The 18317-nt window shown below is 58.6% G+C and overlaps 1 protein-coding gene across 1 annotated transcript; it reads right to left on the reverse strand.

Annotated features, from left to right (window-relative positions):
* Nucleotides 1–5849: 5849 nt before the first annotated feature.
* On the reverse strand, nucleotides 5850–7552 carry TNFSF9 (TNF superfamily member 9). The gene is given in 6 exon segments (XM_062179381.1): nucleotides 5850–5936; nucleotides 5938–6027; nucleotides 6029–6306; nucleotides 6984–7014; nucleotides 7297–7353; nucleotides 7355–7552. Coding segments are annotated over 6 exon segments (741 nt in total).
* Between the last annotated feature and the right edge of the window lie 10765 nt (nucleotides 7553–18317).

Genomic DNA, 18317 nt, shown 5'->3' on the forward strand with positions numbered 1-18317 from the left:
AAGGCTGTTACATCGCCCCCCTCTCTGCACCGCTGCCCCTGACACCTCTCGCTCCTCTGCAAAGCCAGGCTGCAACAGAGAGGCACTCACCTGTACCCTGTGTACTGCATGCCTCAGGCACTGTTCTTGGTGCCCTGGATTCATTCATGGGAGACCCAGATGGAGCTCCAGCCCCGGCTGTTGTGGGCATTTGAAGAGTGAACCAGTGGGTGAGAGGTCTCTCTCCATCACTCTGCTTTTCAAATAAATGAATACAGTTTTAAGAAGGGGGTGCAGGTGACTAGACATCTTATGCCCACTGGTTGAACCCAAGGGCAAATGGCATTGGTGAATGGGCCAGGGGAGGGAGTGAAGATGACACAGCCGGCCCCACACACCCAAGTGTTCCCCTCACCAATGTCTCCAACACTTCCCCCTGTCTCTCCACTCCACTCCCACCGCACTCTGAATTTCCTAGAACGATGCTGAAGCTGTGGTTTCCTCTGGTTTTACTTGTTAACAACCTTGAGCTTGTCTGAGTCATCTGAAGGGGAACCTCCAAAATTTCATCCACAACAGGGAGAGGGAGAGGTGTGTGGTGGGAGAGATGGAGACTGGGGAGAGGAGGAAGGGGAGAGGGGGACATGAGAGAGAGAGAGAGAGAAAGGGAGAGAGGGAGAGAGGGAGGAAGGAAGAGAGAGGAGGAAGGAAGAGAGAGGGAGGAAGGAAGAGAGAGGGAGAGAGAGAGAGAGAGAGGGAGAGGTGTGTGGTGGGAGAGATGGAGACTGGGGAGAGGAGGGAGGGGAGAGGGGGACATGAGAGAGAGAGAGAGAGAGAGAGGGAGAGGTGTGTGGTGGGAGAGATGGAGACTGGGGAGAGGGGGGGACATGAGAGAGAGAGAGAGAGAGAGAGAGAAAGGGAGAGAGAGAGGGAGAGAAAGAGAGAGAGGGAGGAAGGAAGAGAGAGGGAGGAAGGAAGAGAGAGGGGAGAGAGAGAGAGAGAGAGGGAGGGGAGAGGGGGAGAGAGAGAGGGAGAGAGAGGAGAGAGGGAGGGAGAGAGAGGGAGGAAGGAAGAGAGAGGGAGAGAGAGAGAGAGGAGGGAGAGAGAGGGAGGGAGAGAGAGGGAGAGAGAGAGAGGGAGGAAGAAAGAGGGAGGGAGGGAGAGAGAGGGAGGGAGGGGAGAGGGGGGAGAGAGAGAGGGAGAGAGAGAGAGAGAGGGAGGGAGATGGAGGAAGAAGAGAGAGGGAGGAAGGGAGAGAGAGGGAGGAAGGAAGAGAGAGGGAGGGAGAGAGAGAGAGAGGGAGAGGTGTGTGGTGGGAGAGATGGAGACTGGGGAGAGGGGGACATGAGAGAGAGAGAGAGAGAAAGGGGAGAGAGAGAGAGAGGGAGGAAGGAAGAGAGAGGGAGAGAGAGAGAGAGAGAGAGGGAGAGGTGTGTGGTGGGAGAGATGGAGACTGGGGAGAGGGGGACATGAGAGAGAGAGAGAGAAAGGGAGAGAGAGAGAGAGGGAGGAAGGAAGAGAGAGGGGAGAGAGAGAGAGAGAGGGAGAGGTGTGTGGTGGGAGAGATGGAGACTGGGGAGAGGAGGAAGGGGAGAGGGGGACATGAGAGAGAGAGAGAAGGGAGGGAGAGAGAGGGAGAGAGAGAGGGAGGGGAGAGGGGGACATGAGAGAGAGAGAGAAAGGGAGGGAGAGAGAGGGAGAGAGAGAGGGAGGGGAGAGGGGGAGAGAGAGAGGGAGAGAGAGAGAGAGAGAAAGGGAGAGGAGAGAGAGGGAGGAAGGAAGAGAGAGGGAGAGAGAGAGAGGGAGGGGAGAGGGGGAGAGAGAGAGGGAGAGAGAGAGAGAGGGAGGGAGAGAGAGGGAGGGAGATAGAGGGTGAGAGAGAGGGAGGAAGGAAGAAGAGGGAGGGAGGGAGGAGAGAGGGAGGGAGGGAGAGAACGTTGATTGTAGAAGAGAGAGGTGTTGAAAGAGGGAGGGAGGCAGATGAAGAGACAAGTAAAAATGAGAGAGATGAGGAGGCTGAATGATAAAGCAAATGGAGCAAAATGTTTACATTTCAGGAGTCTGTGTAAAAGACATCAGAACACTTCCAAAAATTCATAGGAAAAAAAAACTGCATTGGAAGAGAAGCAGAGGGGGCAGGTAGTGCAAGTTAAGCCACTGCTTAGGGTGCCTGTGCACCAGTTCAAGTCCCAGCCACCCAGCAGCAGCTCCCTGCTAATGCACCTGGGAAAGCTGCCCACATGTGAGACCTGGATGCAGCTCCAGGCTCCTGGCTCAGCCCAGGCCATGGCAACCATTCGGAGTGAAGCAGCAGATGGAAGAGCTCTCTCTCCCTCTCTCTTTCTCTCTGTCACTGTGCCTTTCAAATAAGTAAAAATAAAATCTTTTTTTTTTTAAGGTAAGTTTATTTCGGTGCCAAACAGTTTTGAGATCCATGAAGAGTTTGCTCGTGATGCACATTTTCCGTGAACATTTTGAATGAATTTGCATGCATTTCAACATGGTCTGCACCAACATAAACCCATTTCCCATGAACTTTTCGACATAACCCTCACACATTAGAGTTCTTGGCACTTGATCTTATACTCTCCTTTCATCTACATCTTTAATGGCTTTTCAAAGATTGATCCTTGGTCCCAAAGTTGCATTATATAAATATACCAACAGTGTGCAAACTCACACCCCAGTTTGCCAGCACTGTGGTGCAGTAGACTGTCTCCACCTGCAGCGCCGGCATCCCTTATGGCACTGGTTCAAGTCCCAGCTGCTCCACTTCTGACCCAGATCCCTGCTTATGGCCTGGAGAAAGCAGTGGAAGATGACCCAAGTGTTTGGGCCTCTGCACCCATGTGGGAGACCCCGAAGAAGCTCCTGGCTTTGGTTTGGCTTAGCTCCATTTGGGGATGTGAACCAGCGGATGGAAGACCATTCTGTCTTTTAACTCTGCCTCTCAAATAAATAAAAAATATTTAAGCCTACATCCCAAAGAGCTCACATAACTACAGAACTCACTGTCTGGTGGCTACTGGGATGAAGGCACCTCAAAGATGTTGGAAATCCCACACACCCCCAAGATGCTGGGATCCATAAATCAATCACCATCAGTCCTATCAAACCAGTCAAGCACCTTGCTTCTCCAGCCTTCCTAGGCAAGGGGATTTCAAATAGTTTGTGGAAAACAGAATAAAAAGATAAGTTCATTTGGCGCATAAAAGAAAACAGTTTAAATCAATGTATGATTCTTCAAAGTACACATTGTAGATGAACTGTTTTAGAGATTTATTTACTTGAAAGGCTGAGTGACAGAGAGAGGCGGGGAAGAGACAAAGACAGAGAGAGGTCTTCCATCCCCTGGTTCACTCCCCAAATGGCCACGATGGTCAGGGCTGGGTCAGGCCAAAACCAAGAGCCAGGAGCTCCATCCGGGCCTCTCACGTGGGTGCAGGGGCCGTCTTCCGTCGCTTGGGCTGTCTTCTGCTGCCTTCCCAGGCACATTAGCAGGGAACTGGGTCAGAAGTGGAGCAGCAGGGACTTGAACTGGTGCTCTAATAGGGATGCCAGCATCGCAGCGGCTTAACCCACTACACCACAATGCTGGCCCCTGGATGAACTTTTCAGGGTTTTTATTGATTTATTTGAAAGGCAGAGAGACAGAGACAGAGAGTCTGCAGGCTCGTTCCCCAGATGCCTGCGACTGCCAGGACCAGGTCAAAGCCGGGAGCTGGGGACTCGATCCAGGTCTCCTGTGAGTGGCAGGGACCCGACCTGCTGCCTCCAGCAGGAAGCTGGACTCGGGGACTGGAGACGGGTGTTGGGCCCAGAGTGTCTTATCAGTGTCTTAACCACTGAGCTAAACCATTAGCGCCCTGTAGCAGCTCAACTTGATGGTGGTCACAAGGTCCACGTTCAAGTTTAATCTCCAAGTTACCATTTTCTCCGTGGCTTTCTTAAGTCTGGCAATTAACACACAACAGACCTGGAACACTCGCCGACGCCCCTGGTGAAGTTGCTCTCTGGGTGGTGGCTCTAGGCGCAATGCAGTTGGAAAGAGACGGGTGGTGGAAAGCCGTTACGCAATATTTCCACCACAGAGGTGCAACTGGAGTAAATGACTCCAAATACACGCACAGACACTGGTAGAATGGAAATAACAAAATCCCAAGACGAGAGCCGGCTATGGGTCTCAAAGAGCACTCTGCCTGCTACAAAGCAACAGCTCGCCACGACCTTTGTCAATATTTTATCGTCTGGCTCTGTCACCATCAGGAGCCCCTAGGGACTCATTAGGCTCACTGGATGGGTGGGTGATGGGCATTTCCCAAGGGCCGTCGGGGCTCAGTGGGGGAGGTGGTACCAGAGAACTGTTTGCAGGCAGAGGAATCCTCACTTCCGCTCCCTCCCTCCCTCCAGGGTCCAACGTCTGAACCCCAGGCTCAGGTTAAGACGCCCCTGTCCCATGCACCCTGGGTGGCAGCAGTGACCGCTCAAGTGCTTGGGTCCCTGCCACCCATACAGGAGTCCCGGATGGAGCTCCCAGCTCCAGCTCCAGCCTCAGCCTGGCACTGCAGTGGATAGAATCTCTATCTCTATCTCTCTCACTGCCTCTGAAATAAGAACAAATTTTTACTTTTTCAGAAAACTCCAGGCACTTTGTCCTCAGCCCTCCTGATGAACAGGAGCAGCTCCCCAGGGCCTGAGAATCTGTGTCATCAGTGTCGCCGGTTCCGAGACCTTCGGTGTGGACTGAGCCCTGCGCCCTGCAGGTGCCCACTTCTTGCACGACCTAGCCTCCGCCAGTAACCTGAGCCCATCTTCCTAACCAAACCCCCTCTCGCTCATCACCAAGCAATGACAAGGGTCTCCCAAAAGTTTATGGAAATGCAAACTATGGGGGGGGGGGAAAGATACCTGGATTCAAATTGTGTTGCACCAAAACAAACATCATTTCGTTTACCCACGAACATCTGGGAGTGTGTCCTCCTGGTTCCAACTCTCCAGAAAACCCTGGTAAATGTGAGGTCACACCAAACTCATTGTAAAGTTATAGACGTTCACACCCACAGAGAGTCTACAAGGCCTGGGGTTTTTTTTCTTGTGTTTATTTATTCATCTACTTGGAAAGCAGTTGGGGGGAGGAGAGAGAGAGAGAGAGAGAGAGAGAGAGAGAGAGAGAGAGAGGTCTTCCATCCACCGATTCACTCTCCAGATGCCCACAACAGCCAGAGCTGGCCCAGGCTGAAGCCAGGAGCCAGGAGCTCCATCCGGGTCTCCCCCGCGGGAGGCGGGGCTGTTCTGCACACTAGCAGGAAGCTGGAATCGGAAGCAGAGGCCCCGGGTCCGGAACAGGCTTGGCCTGCAGTGCCACAGCTGCACCCTGGGCTAGGGTTTGGGGTCTGTGTGGTTCTCACACAACGGGCCCTCCGTTCTCAGCACTTAAAGCAGTGCCATAAACAGCAGCTGGATGAGAAAATGAAGCGAGGTCCAAACGCAGGCTGACTCCAACAACTGGCCCGCAACGACAGGAAGGGCTCCGGGAATGAGTCTTTATTTCTCACCCATTAACATAAATAAGACGTGACTGTTGGTCTGGCACATAGCAGACGCTAAATAAATACAAATACAGTACAACGGATTAATATAATAAAGTATACTGTCTGAGCTCACGCTCAGTATAAATATCAAAGTCCAACTCAGGGCAGCAGTGGGTGGAGAAAATCCTGGAGGAGGAGGAGGGGTCTACAGCCCGGACCCCTGCCCCAGCCCCCCTGAGGTAGAGCAACTGGCCCCAGCACCAGGGGCCCTGCCCAACGAAGGAGGCAGGAGCCCCATCTCTGCACAAGCGGGCGGCACCCAGCCGGGCTTCCCCCCCGCTAGGGCGAGGAGGGTCCATCTGGGGCCTCGGTGGCCACGCGAAAGAGGCCCAAGAGCGTGGCGCCCTGGGCGAGCTGCCAGGCAGGGGCGCGCCTCGGCCTCGGCGTGCAGGTGGACACTGAGGCGCTGTCCCGCGCCCAGGTGCAGCAGGCGGCTCCGGAAACCGGCCGCCGAGTCCGGGGGCCTTCTCCAAGGAGCCAGGCGGCAGGTCCACGGTGAAGGCCAGCGCGGCGGCGCCGCTGCGCTCCGGCCGCAGGTGCACCGACAGCGAGACGGAGCCGGAGCCCTGGCGCGCCACCACGCGCCGCAGCTCCAGGTGCAAGAAGATGTAGTAGACGCCGGCCTCGGCCACCACCACCTCGCGCGTGTCCTCGTCGTAACTCAGGCCCGGGGACAGCGACACGCCCGCCAGGACGGGGTCGCTGTGCCAGCTCAGGGTACCGTTGGCCAGCAGCACTGCGGGAGGAGGGAGGAGACGCTGAGCCAGGGGGCGGCGCCCGGTGGATCGCAACCCGGGGGAGGGGGCACGGGGAGGGGGGGCAGGGGAGAGCCGTGCAGGAAGGCTAGGAAGGGGGACAGGGACTCCTGGAGTGGGGGGGGGTGTCAGGATGGGGTGGAGAGGGGAGGGGAGAAGGGAGTTGGAAGGGGGAGGGAGGAGGGGTTGGACAGGGGGAGGGATGGGGAGAGGGAAGGCGAGAAATTGGGGAGGGGAACAAGGGGCTTTGGAGAGGGGTGGGGCAAGCTGGGGTGAGGAAAGGGAGGGGATGGTGAGTTAGAGACCTGGGTGGGGGGACTGAGTCCCCGCGGGGGAGGGGAGAAGAGGTTCCGGAAGGGGGAGGAAGGGGTATAGGTAGGATCTAAAGGGGATGGGAGGGGGAGGTTTAGAAGGGAAGTGGGGGAGGAGGGGTCTTTGGAAGGCGGGCCGGGACGAGGGCTCGGGTCTTGGGGCTAGGGTTGGGGAAGTGAGGGCAGCGGGCAGGGGATCAAGGAGGCGAAACGGCCTGGTTCGGAAGGGGGAGGGGCGGACTGGTCCTCGCTGTGCAGGAACGCCCCCATCCCCTCCCCCTCCCCTCCCCCTCCCCTCCCCGCCTCCCAGGCCCTCCCCAGGGCGGGGGCGCCGGCCACTCACTCACCACTCCGGGCCACCAGCTGCGCGAACTGGCCCTGCAGAGGCGGGAAAGAGCGAAATGAGTGGGGGGTCCCGCGGCCCCCGCGCCCGCACAACGCGTCAGGAGCGCGCACGGAGCTGCCGGCCCCGCAGGAATTCCCGAGGGGAGCGGAGAGACCGCCCGGCGCCTGGCAGCGGAGCCGGGTCCCGCGGGGGTCCCGGGCAGGGAAGAGGGGTCTCCCCGCGGGCTTCGCGGGGGAAAACGAGGCTCTCCGCGGGCGGAGGCGGGGCCCTCCAAGCGGCCGTCGGGGCCCGGGCTGGGGAGGGGCGCGGCTCACCTGCCGCGGGGAGTCGCGGAGGCCGGCGCGGGCGTCGGGCGCGGGCTCCGGGCCGTGGTCGCGTCCTCGGGCTGCGCGAGGGGCCGAGGGCCGGGCCGGGCGCGGCCCAGGTGCGGGCGACGCAGGCGGCGCAGGTGGCGGCGAGCAGCAGCAGCGCGGCGCCCAGCGCCCAGGGCAGCGGGCGGCAGGCGCGGGCCGGGGGCGCGGGCGGCCAGGGGGCCTCGGGGTCCGGAGCGGCGGCTGGGCAGCGGCTCATGGCTGGCGCGGGGACTGCGGCCCCCGGGCGGCGCGCCGCGCTTTAAGCGGTCCCGGAAGGCGGCTTTCCGGGGGGCCGGGCCGGGGACCTCGGCGCCGCCCCTAGGGACCTTCCTCCCCGCGCGCCGGCTCTTGGGGTTCCCGCTCGGCCCTTTGATTTCCCAGTTTGTCTGACTCCGGCCGCCCGAGCCAGTCGCGGCTCGTCCCACCCGCAGCCCCCTGCCCTGCACCTCCGTGTCCGCGACTCTCCGCGGGCGGCTCTCTCTGCCGCCGCCCTCTGTCTCCCCATCTCTGTCCCTGTCTCCCTGGCTGGCTCGCTCTCTGCTGTCTCTCTGTGTCTCTCTGCATCTATGGCTCTCTCTCTCTCTTTCTGTGTGTGTGTGTGTGTGTGTCTGGCTCTCTCGCTCTCTCTCCATCTCTCTCCATGTCTCTCCATGTCTCTCTCTACTGTCTACATCTCTGGCTCTCTCATCTCACACTGACTTTCTCTATCTCTGTCTCTCTCCGTCTCTGGCTCTCTATCTCTCCTCTCTGGCAGGCTCTCTCCATTTCTTTCTTTCTTTCTTTCTTTCTTTCTTTCTTCCTTCCTTCCTTCCTTCCTTCCTTCCTTCTTTCCTTCCTTCCTTCTTTCCTTCCTTCCTTCCAGATTTATTTCTTTATTTGAAAGAGTGACAGAGAGGCAGAGAGAGAGAAGTCTTCCATCCACTTGTTCACTCCCCAGATGATCACAAACGCCAGGGCTGGGCCAATCCAAAGCCAGGAGCCAGGAGCTTCCTCTGGGTCTCCCAGGAGGGTGCAAGGGCCCAAGCACTTGAGCCATCTTCTACTGCTTTCCCAGGCCACAGCAGAGAGCTTGGTCGGAAGTGGAGCAGCCAGGACTCAAACTGGCGTCCATTTGGGATGCCAGCACTGCATGCAGCGGCTGTACCCTCTAAGCCACAGCACCGGCCCCTCTCCATCTCTTTATGACACATACTCTCTCTCTGTCTCTCCCTGTGTCTCTGGCTTGCTCTCTCTCTCTCGCTCACTCACTCTCTCTCTCTCCCTCTTTTCTCCTTTGTACCCCAACCTCCATCACACACTGAGACTCCCCCAAACCCACAACTTCTGCAGGGAGGCCCAGAACAGTCAGACCCCAACTGCCTGCCCCCAGTGGAATCAAAGGCCAGGCCAGTCCCACACCTGCATCACCTTCCCCGGGCCCCCCCACCCGCCTTCCCTGGCCCACCCCCACCCACTCCCTGAATGCTTCCCGTCAGCAGTCCCTGGAGACCCCACAAGCAGAAGGCTGGGGAGTCCAGGTACAGAAATTCCCCATTTAGGACAAGGCCGCTCTTGCGCCTGTCGAAGGAAACTCGGATTTCCCGTCCGCTGTGGCCCAGTGGGGGTGGAGCAGGCAGGGTGCAGAGAGGCCAGGCAGCCCCAAAAGAGGAACCTCCCCAATGGAGAGCCCGGCAGCCCTGGGAAAGCCCTGGGCCGTGAGCATGGCCTGACCTCCCTGGGTGCCCCAGGGGGTAGACACCAGCCTGCCCCTTTCCCACCTAGGACGTGCTTGGCAGCAGGAGGGGAGCCATGGCAGCCCCCCACCCGCCAGCAGCCCTGTGCAATTGAGGGCGGGGTGGCGGGGGGGGGGGTTGACTCAACAAGTACCTGGAGACGCCGGCCCCATGCTGCATCTTGGGTCAGGGGCTCCCTGGGGACGAGGCAGAAAGCAGTCCTGAACGGGAGCTGGCATAACTGGAATGGAACAAAATGTGAAACGGCACAACAGCCTGGCCCTTAGCGCTGTCACCTACTGCTGCTCCCCCAGCTCAGCCCCGCCATCGAGGGTGGGGGAGGCCCAGCCAGCAGGGGCCTGGACCAAGATCTCCAGAAACATCCTCGTCCCTCTCGAATCCCACGGTCGGCGCCTTCAAGCCCTTTTGGCTCCGTTGCACCTGCTGGCCCCCATCTGGGAGGTTCTTTCCCCAGACATGGACACCAGCTCACCATTCGTGTCTCTGCTCACACCTCCTCCCAAGCAAAGGTTCCCTGGAGACCACAGCAGAGACCCCCCCAGGGCGGATGGTGGGAAGCAGAACCCAGGAGGGCCACCCCCCACCAAGGCTCAGCATGACTGAACCCACGCACCCCAACTCTGAGAGTGGAAAGCAGCTAAGATATGCATTTGCTGAAAGCGAATCTGCGGCTGGCGCTGTGGCTCTTTGATGCCTGCGCCCACATTGCAATCCTGCTACTCGGCTTCCCACCCAGCTCCCTGCCAGTGTCCACCCTGGGAGGCAGCAGTGCGGGCTCAAGTGCCTGGGCCCCTGCCACCCACAGGGAGACCCCCGATGGAGCTCCTGGCTCCTGGCTGTTGTCAGCATTTGGGAGTGAACCAATGGATTGAAGATATCTACCTGCATCACTACAGATGTGTCCTATATATCATATATATATACCTATCTCCCTCTGTGGGTCACTTTGCCTTTCAAATAAATAAATCTTTTTTAAAAAGTTGACACTGGGGATTGGGGATGTGTTACAAGGATCTTGAGGGGAGGCGATTGTGGTGGAATGAGAAGGCCAAGCCAAGATGGCCCTGGCAAGCGAGCATCAGTTACTCAGGAATGGCTTTGAAACCCACCTGGCAACGGAGCCTGCCTGGCAACAGGCTGTGATTGGATGGCTTCGGAGCCTGCCTGGCGACAGGCTGTGATTGGATGGCTTCGGAGCCTGCCTGGCAACAGGCTGTGATTGCTTAGGGCATAGACCGCCCCTTGACCAGATTGGCTGTCTTGGCTATTTAAGCTGTTGTACCAACTGAAATTAACAAGTCTACAGGCTGCTCACCTCTGGCCCGCTTTCACCCGACTCCCAGGGTCTGGGTGGTGACTCCACACCTCTTGCCCCCACCACACTCCTCCTCTCAGAACAAATCGATGGCAACATCTGGCGCCAATGTGACTGAGAAAGAGACAGCGTGTCGGACTCGGCGAGGTCCCCCCTGGATTTCGGCAAGTAGGCCCCTCGGTGTTGTGTGTGCTGTTCGGTCCTGTGAGGGTGAGCACAGAACCCCCTCCTACGCCCCTTTCCTTGTCCTTGTCCTCGGCCTAAGTGACCCCATGTTAGGCACACACTGCCCAGAAGCGTACGTCGCTTCTCGGCTCCTCCTTTTACTTTCGGTTCGCCCGGCGAATTCACATAAGGGACTGATCATCCCATAATTCGGAACCAAGTCATCTTCCCTCACTCGAGAGAGGTGATGCTCCGGAGACACCGTGTGGGCATACGGCCTTGACCTAACGAATCAAGGAAGTCCCCCACTAAGCACAGGACATACGTACGATCTGATACACCACTATCTGTTTGTCTAACGTAGGGAAACCCCCGCAGAATGCCATCAGCCGCTGAGGTGCTAGGGATTTGCTTTGTTATGGCAGCAGTGCTGTGGGTGCCTTTCCTTTGGCTAGAGTTGGCGTGCCGTGCCGCTCTTAAGTGCTCAAATATGGGAAAGATACCCCCCTCTCAGAATCCTGTGCAGATTACCAAACGTAATGAATCTGTGAGTGATAGGAGCCTGACACTCCAGGTTCCTGTCTCACAGACAACAGCTGATGACTTAGGGAGAGAGAGCTCCAACAGTGAAAATGACAATGTAGCAAATAAGGTAGCAAACAAGGTAGCAAACAATGCAGCAAACAAGGTAGCAATGCCTAGTCAGCCACCCCCCACATACTGGTGGGATGAACTTAGAGGACCTCGAGACAATAACCCATGCAAGGTCATCCCATCCGCACCCAGTGAGGATCCCCACATGTGTGGCAGTCCCCAGGCACCCCAGGCTCTCAGGGCAGCTGCTAGACCCCATCCCACCCACATGTTTGCCGTTAATCTCGAAGTGGACGCAGAATTCAGGCCCTGGATTCCAACGCCCTTAGAAAGGCTTCTGCTAACCAAGGGTCGAGGATATGCTCGTGTCTTTCCAGAGAATGCGGGACAGCCCATTTGGGTACAGCCAGAAACATCAAGCCTGCAACTGACAGCCAACCGGAACCAGCTGAACAAGACTGAGAGTCCACTTTGTTAGCAGACACACCTGCCCTATCATCCTACCCTGAGAAATTGCCCATAGCCACATCCATTACTGTTTTATAACCCCACTAGCTCTGGTCAGCCACTCAAACGGCCCACAGCCTGTGTGTGGTCATGCCATTCCTGATAACCGTTATTCCTCATTCCTACCCCTATCTGAGCAAGCAATCCTGTGGTCTCTCGATTTGAGCACTGGTTAGTCAATGACGGGTAAGATCCCCTGGGGGACAACCTAAGACAGGCACAGCTGCGTACGGAGACCACATGGAAACGGGGTCAACAATGGTATGGCCAAGAATCATGCCTCCCGTTGCTCAAAAATAAACAAAACGGGGGAAATGTAGTGGAATGAGAAGGCCATGCCAAGGTGGCCACTGGCAAGCGAGCGTCAGTTAGTCAGGAATGGCTTTGAAACCCACCTGGCTTTAGAAACTGCCTGGCAACAGGCTGTGATTGGTTGGAGCATAAACCGCCCCTTGACCAGATTGGCTGTCTTGGCTATTTAAGCTGTTGTACCAACTGAAATAAAGGAGTCTGCTGGCCGCTCACCTCTGGCCCACTTTCACCGGACTCCCAGGGTCTGTATGGTGACTCCACACCTCTTGCCCCCACCATGCTCCTCATCTCAGAACGAATCCACAGCAACAGGAGATGACTTAAATTTCTTAATTTTTTTTAAAGATTGATTTTTTTATTTGAAAGTCAGAGTTACAAAGAGAGAGGAGAGGCAGAGAGAGAGGTTTTCCATCCACTGGTTCACTCTCCAACTGGCTGCAACGGCCAGAGCTGTGCCGATCAGCAGCCAGGAGCCTCTTCCAGGTCTCCCAAGTGGGTGCAGGGGCCCAAGGACTTGGGCCATCTTCTACTGCTTTCCCAGGCCATAGCAGAGAGCTGGATCGGAAGTGCAGCAGCCGGGACTCGAACCGGCATCCATATGGGATGCCAGCACTGCAGGCAGCAGCTTTACCTTCTATGCCACAGTGCCGACCTCATAAATTTCTTAAATTTGAGAGTGAGAAGCAAAGAGAGCTCCCAGCCACTGGTCCACTGCCCAGGTGGCCACAACAGCCAGTGCTGGGCCAAGCCAAAGCCAGGAGCCAGGAGCTCCATCTGGGTCTCCCATGTGGGTGGCGGGGACCCAAGGACTTGAGCCCTTACTGCTGCCCACCAGGGTCTGCACCAGCAGGGAGCCAGGAATGGCTCTGACATGGGACCTGCTTGTCTGCCACTAGCCCCCGAAACCCCTCCCACGGATGATCTCTGCTAGATCAAGACACACTTCCTGGAGGGGGTGGCGGCTCACTTGACCTCAGGGGCAGAAGAGGGGCCCCCAGGCGAAGACGGGGGTGCTGTCTCCTCCAACACCTCCCTGCAAAGTCTCTCCCTTGAGACCCGCCCCCCTCCCAGAGGGCAGGTAAGCAGGGCCTCAGCCCACCCTCACTGCTGAGCCCGGAGGTGTGACTCCCACTGGGACGGGTGCTGGGAGGGTGATGCTGGTGACACCACGGCGGGCGGGGCTGCCTGGCTCAGACGTCCCAACCGCAGCACACCCGCGTCACGGCGCTCCGGCTGTGGCCTGGCAAGACTCTCAGCAAAGAGGACTGGGCTCCCACAAGCTGTCATCCACCCTGTGACAGCCTCCGCCCCCGCTAAACACAGTGAGACCTGAGCAGAATCAGAGAGGAGCAGGTGCAGAAATCTGGGAGAGCCCCGGCAGGCTTTTGGCCACGTGGGACCCCTGCACCTGGCGCCGGAGAGCCTGGCTTTAAATCCTGGCTCCATTTCTGACCCAGCTCCCTGCACATGCGCACCCCAGGAGGCAGCCATGGTGGCTCAAGTGCCTGGGCCCCCGCCACCCACGTCGGAGACCCGGATGGAGCTCCTGGCTCCTGGCTCTGGCTTCAGCCAGGCCCAGCCCTGGTGGCTGTGGGCATGTGGGGAGTGAACAAGTGAAGCAGCGATCTCTGCTTACAACGTACCCCATGGGGTGATGTAGCCGGGGTGTCAAGCGGGGACAGGCACTTCACTTGGGTCATCTGCAGAGGTGACCTCAGAGTCGTCCAGATTCCTCTTTCTGTGGCTTTTGTCAGCTTAGGCAATCCTCAGGCTGTGGTCTGCCCTGGGCCAGGGCTTTGCAATAAACAGGCTGGCCGGGGGCTTGCAGCTGCTGGGTAGGAGACACCAGTGAGGAGGGTCCTTGGGCGCTGTCCATCCATCCATCCTCCTGGCTGGTCAGACTCCTTGGCCAGGCGCCATCTCATTCCCTGTCCTGAATGCTGTATGTGTGTGTGTGAGACAGAGACAGAGAGAGGGAGGGAGGAAGGGAGACAGAGAGAGAGAGGGAGAGAGAGGGAGAGGGAGGGCTCCTCCATATGCTGATTAACTCTCCAAATACTCCCAGGAGCCAGGGCTGGGCCAGACCGAAGCCAGCAAACCAGACACAATCCGGGTCTCCCACGTGGGTGGCAGGGACCCAAGGACATGAGCCATCACCTGCTGCCTCCCAGGGTGGCACAGCTGGCCTTGAACCCAGGCCCTCTGAATGGGACGTTGGCTTGTGTGCATAAGACCATGATGCCAAACGCGCACACACCTGTGTCTCAATCCCAACTCTCACAGCCCAGGCTTGGTGAACATCCCTGATTCCAGCGTGGGCCCTCACTCTCAGCCCTGTCCACCCGTCCAGACATCTCCTGTCTTCCACTCTCTTGGAGAATGAACGTTTTTTCCACTCTGACGGAGAGAGGGGGTGATATGTGGGGGACTTGAAGACGTTCGTGGAAATGGCATGGGAAGAGAAGTTTATTTGTGTGTACAAAATTTTTCAAAGTCCACACACGCACCCACACCCCGGACTGGAGTACCAGAGACCCAGTCCCACCTCCGACTGCCAAGTTCAGCTCCCTGCTAACGCACACCCTGGGAGGCAGCAGATGAAGGCCCAAGTGCTTGGTCCCTGCCTCCCACGTGGGAGACCTGGACTGAGTTCTGGCTTCTGGCTTTGGCCTGGCCCAGTCCTGGCTGTGGTAGGCATTTTGGGAGTGAACCAGTGGCTGGGAGCTCTCATTCTCCCCTCCCCCTCTATTGCTCTGCCTTTCAAATAACTTATAAAATTATTTTAAAATAAGGGACTTCAAAAAGTTAATATTGAATATTATAAAAATCTATGCATCCATTTCAATAGTTGTTCACCCCTCAAAATGTCTTTTAATTCCAATTTCCATGAACTTTTTAAAGAACCCCTCATATCGTTAGCACATTTGCTTCATTTTTCTTTTTAGATTTATTTATTTGAAAAGCAGAGTGGAAGAGAGAGACAGAGAGAATCTTCCATCCACTGGCTCACTCCCCAAGTACCCACAGCAGCCAGGGGCAGGCTGAAGGGGAGGGGCCAGGGACTGCATCCGGGGCTCCTGCATCCCGGACCGAGCACTTGGGCCATCACTGCTGTTTTCCCAGGCCACCAGCAGGGAGCTGGATCAGAAGCCCAGCAGCCAGAACCGAGCTGGCGCTCAGATCGGTGGACTTTCAGGGGGCCTGGGTCCTGGCTCAGCTGGGCTCGACAAGTGCATGGTGGGTGTTGCAGGAGGGAGCAATTGAGCTGTGGGATTCCACACCTGTGGAAGGTGGAGGGGGCAGGGAGGGAAATGGAGTCATCTAAATCAGTCCCTAGAAAGGGCAGGTCCAGGTCTCCCCAGGGCCAAACAGCCCTCCCACGTGAGAGTGCATCTGGGCTGTGGGCACGCCAACTGCCAGGTGCATCTGTGCAAAGCAACTCAGCTGTGTGGCATCGGGGTGCGTCCTCAGTGGCCCTGGGGACTGTGCACCTCCAAGGTGGGGCTGTGGCCCCGGGAATCCAGGTGCTCATGGGTGTTCTTTCCAGGTGAGGAAACCGAACCCCCTCGGCTTCCCATCCCAGCTCTGCCTCTCGCTAGCCGCACCAGAACCTGGGTGGAAACATTCCTCTATTTGTCTGTGCCTTGGTTTTCCCATCTATGAAATGGGACCAGCTTGTGGGACTGTCATTCAGAATCATGGAGTCCGGGGCCGGCGTGGTGGTGCAGCGGGTTAAGCCTCTGCCCGCCGGGGCTGGCATCCCATATTGGAGCTCCGGTCAAGTCCCTGGCTGCTCCACTTGCCATACAGCTCCCTGCTAGTGCACCTGGGAAGGCAGTGGGGGGGGGGGGGGGAACACCAAGGTCCAAAAACTTGCAGAGAGACAGAGGGGCAGGGGTGTCTGTGGCCGGGTCATTCAGAGTGGAAGTGACCTCAACAGCCAGCACAAAGCATATCGCTGCTCTCAGAGCCGGGGCAGCGCTGGCTCAGTAACCGTCTCCAGCCACGGGCAGAGCCAGCGAGACGCGGGGGGGCTGTGTCCGGAACGCGGGCTCCCTCCTCGGCGCCCAGATCTCTTGGTTTAAATATTTCTGGAAGGTGAGCCGAAACGGGGGAGGGGCAGGGAACAGAGGGTGCGAGCCCGTCACTGAATGTGATTGTGTCTGAATGCATTTTTCACGCGTTCGGGTTTTTTTCTTTCTTTTTTTTAACGTGAAGCGCAGAACCATGACCAAGAAGACACGCGCCCAAACAGAAACTGGCGGTGAGGGCTGTTTGGAAGAAGGGAAAATTTAGCACCCGTGACATCAAAGGCAGGAAGTGGTGTTCCCCTCTGGGGGCAGGGGAGCCAGTGATGGGGAAGACCCAGGCAGACTGGGGAGGGGACCGGGACCCCTCCTCCTAGGGGCAGGGGAGCCAGCTCCTTGCTGGGAAGCCAGCCACCTGCTCCGGGAGGGGCTCCCCCAGCCCCCATGGAGAGACACAGAGACGGGGACACAAAACAACACACAAAGGGAGAAACCGAAGGAAGTCCACAGACAGCACACACACACACACACACAGGCGCAGGGCGTGTCATCGGGGGCGTGAGCAGAGCACACCCCCACAGACACACGCTCCCACGCACACCAACACACACCGAGGACTCCACCACAGAAACCCAGGACAGGCACCAGAGCAGGGCCCGTGCCAGGACACGCATGGTGGGGGACTCGGACACACAACCCAAGCACGCACAAAGTCACCCTGATACAGCGTGGGCACCCGGCTGGTGCACAGCCACAATCGCACACACAAAGACAGAGAGACACACAGTCCAAGACACACACAACAGGCACCAACCTCAGACCACCCGAGAGCCACATAGGGAGACCCAGGTCCCACCCCAAGACCACCCAGCACCCACTCTGCCCGGAGGACGACCCAAGACCCACCCACCGCAATGGGCCCATGCCCCAGCCGCGAGGCCGCCTACGACCCCACCACCACCACCACGAGGAGACCTGCTCTTTCTGGGGACCCCGAGTCTGGACCCCGTGACGCCCAGGGTGGGCGCAGGGCGCCCTCTGGCGGACCAGGAGCCTCAGCGCGGGAGCACAGGAGTCCCCGGGGTGCAGGCGCCGAGGTGCGGGGGGGGCTTGGGGCCGGGAGGTGGGAAAGCGCCCTGGGGGGCGGGGAGACGGGGGGAGAGGGGCCCTGGCTGCGGGAACAGAGATCCGGGAGGCAGGACGAGCTGGAAGCCAGGAGCCCGGGGCACCGGGACCCCCGCCCGCCCCGGCCGGGCAGCCCCGGGCACCCGGGGGAGACCCGCCAAGTCCAGGGGCCGCGCCCGGCCTATGAGGCGCGGCGAGGGCAGGGGCGGGGCGGCCGGTGGACGCAGAGTCCAGGGCTCTGCTCTCGGCCGGAAAGTGACCGCGCAGGGATTGCCCAAGGTCAGGAGCGCCCAGCACCCGGCCGGGGCCCGCGGGTCCAAGAAAAAGCTGGGCCCGACCGCTCCAGAGAGGACCCCGGGCTCCCAACCCAGCCCACGTCCGCCGTCATTCTCTCGCGGTCCCGCCCACTTCCTAGCTGTCAGTCTGCCGGGCCCTGCCCACTTCCCTGTCATTCAGCCTAGTCCCCGCCCACTTCCCTGTCAGTCTCCCAAGGCCCCGGCAGGTTCAGCCTCCCGGCTCCTGTTCACTCTTCAGTCCCTCCCACTCTCCCTGTCATTCACCCTAGTCTCCGCCCACTTCCGAGCCATCTGTCTCCCAGGTCCTGCCCACTTCCCTGTCATTCTCCACAGGCCACGCCCACTCCCAGCCATCTCCCTCTCGGGCCCCGCCCAATCCCACGTCCTTTGCTAGTGTCTCGAAGCCACGCCCACCAGGAAGTGGGCACTGCCCGTGCTGCGGCCCCATCCAGGTGGACACCCCCGCCCCAGGCTGTGGTCGGCAGAGCCGCCCACGTGGCTGTGGCCCTGCCCCAGCGCGGGCCACCAACACACTGGTGACTCTGGATGCGTTCTGTCTGATGCAGGCTGAGCCCTTCCCCACCAGCCCCCAGCCCCAGGGCCTGTGTGCGCTTAGCCAGTGGGGGGTGCCCCAGGGCTCGCACGCCCGCTGTGCGAGTGCACACCCCCCCCACACGCCCAGTGCTGGTGTCTGTGGGCAGGTTCTGTCTTTGGGTTGTGTCTGGGTCTCTCTGAGTGTCCCGTTGCATGTCCCCGTGTATGGCTGGCTGCACGTGTTGTATGTGTGTGCAGCTGGGTCTGTGTTGCACTTACATGCGTGTCCCTCCCTGGCTGCCAGGTCCCCACCCGCACATGTAACCAAGTGCAGATTGAAAACATTGTTTTAAAAAAGATTCATGGCCGGCGC

This window comes from Lepus europaeus, chromosome 20 (genome assembly GCF_033115175.1).
Source record: "Lepus europaeus isolate LE1 chromosome 20, mLepTim1.pri, whole genome shotgun sequence".
NCBI lineage: Eukaryota > Metazoa > Chordata > Mammalia > Lagomorpha > Leporidae > Lepus > Lepus europaeus.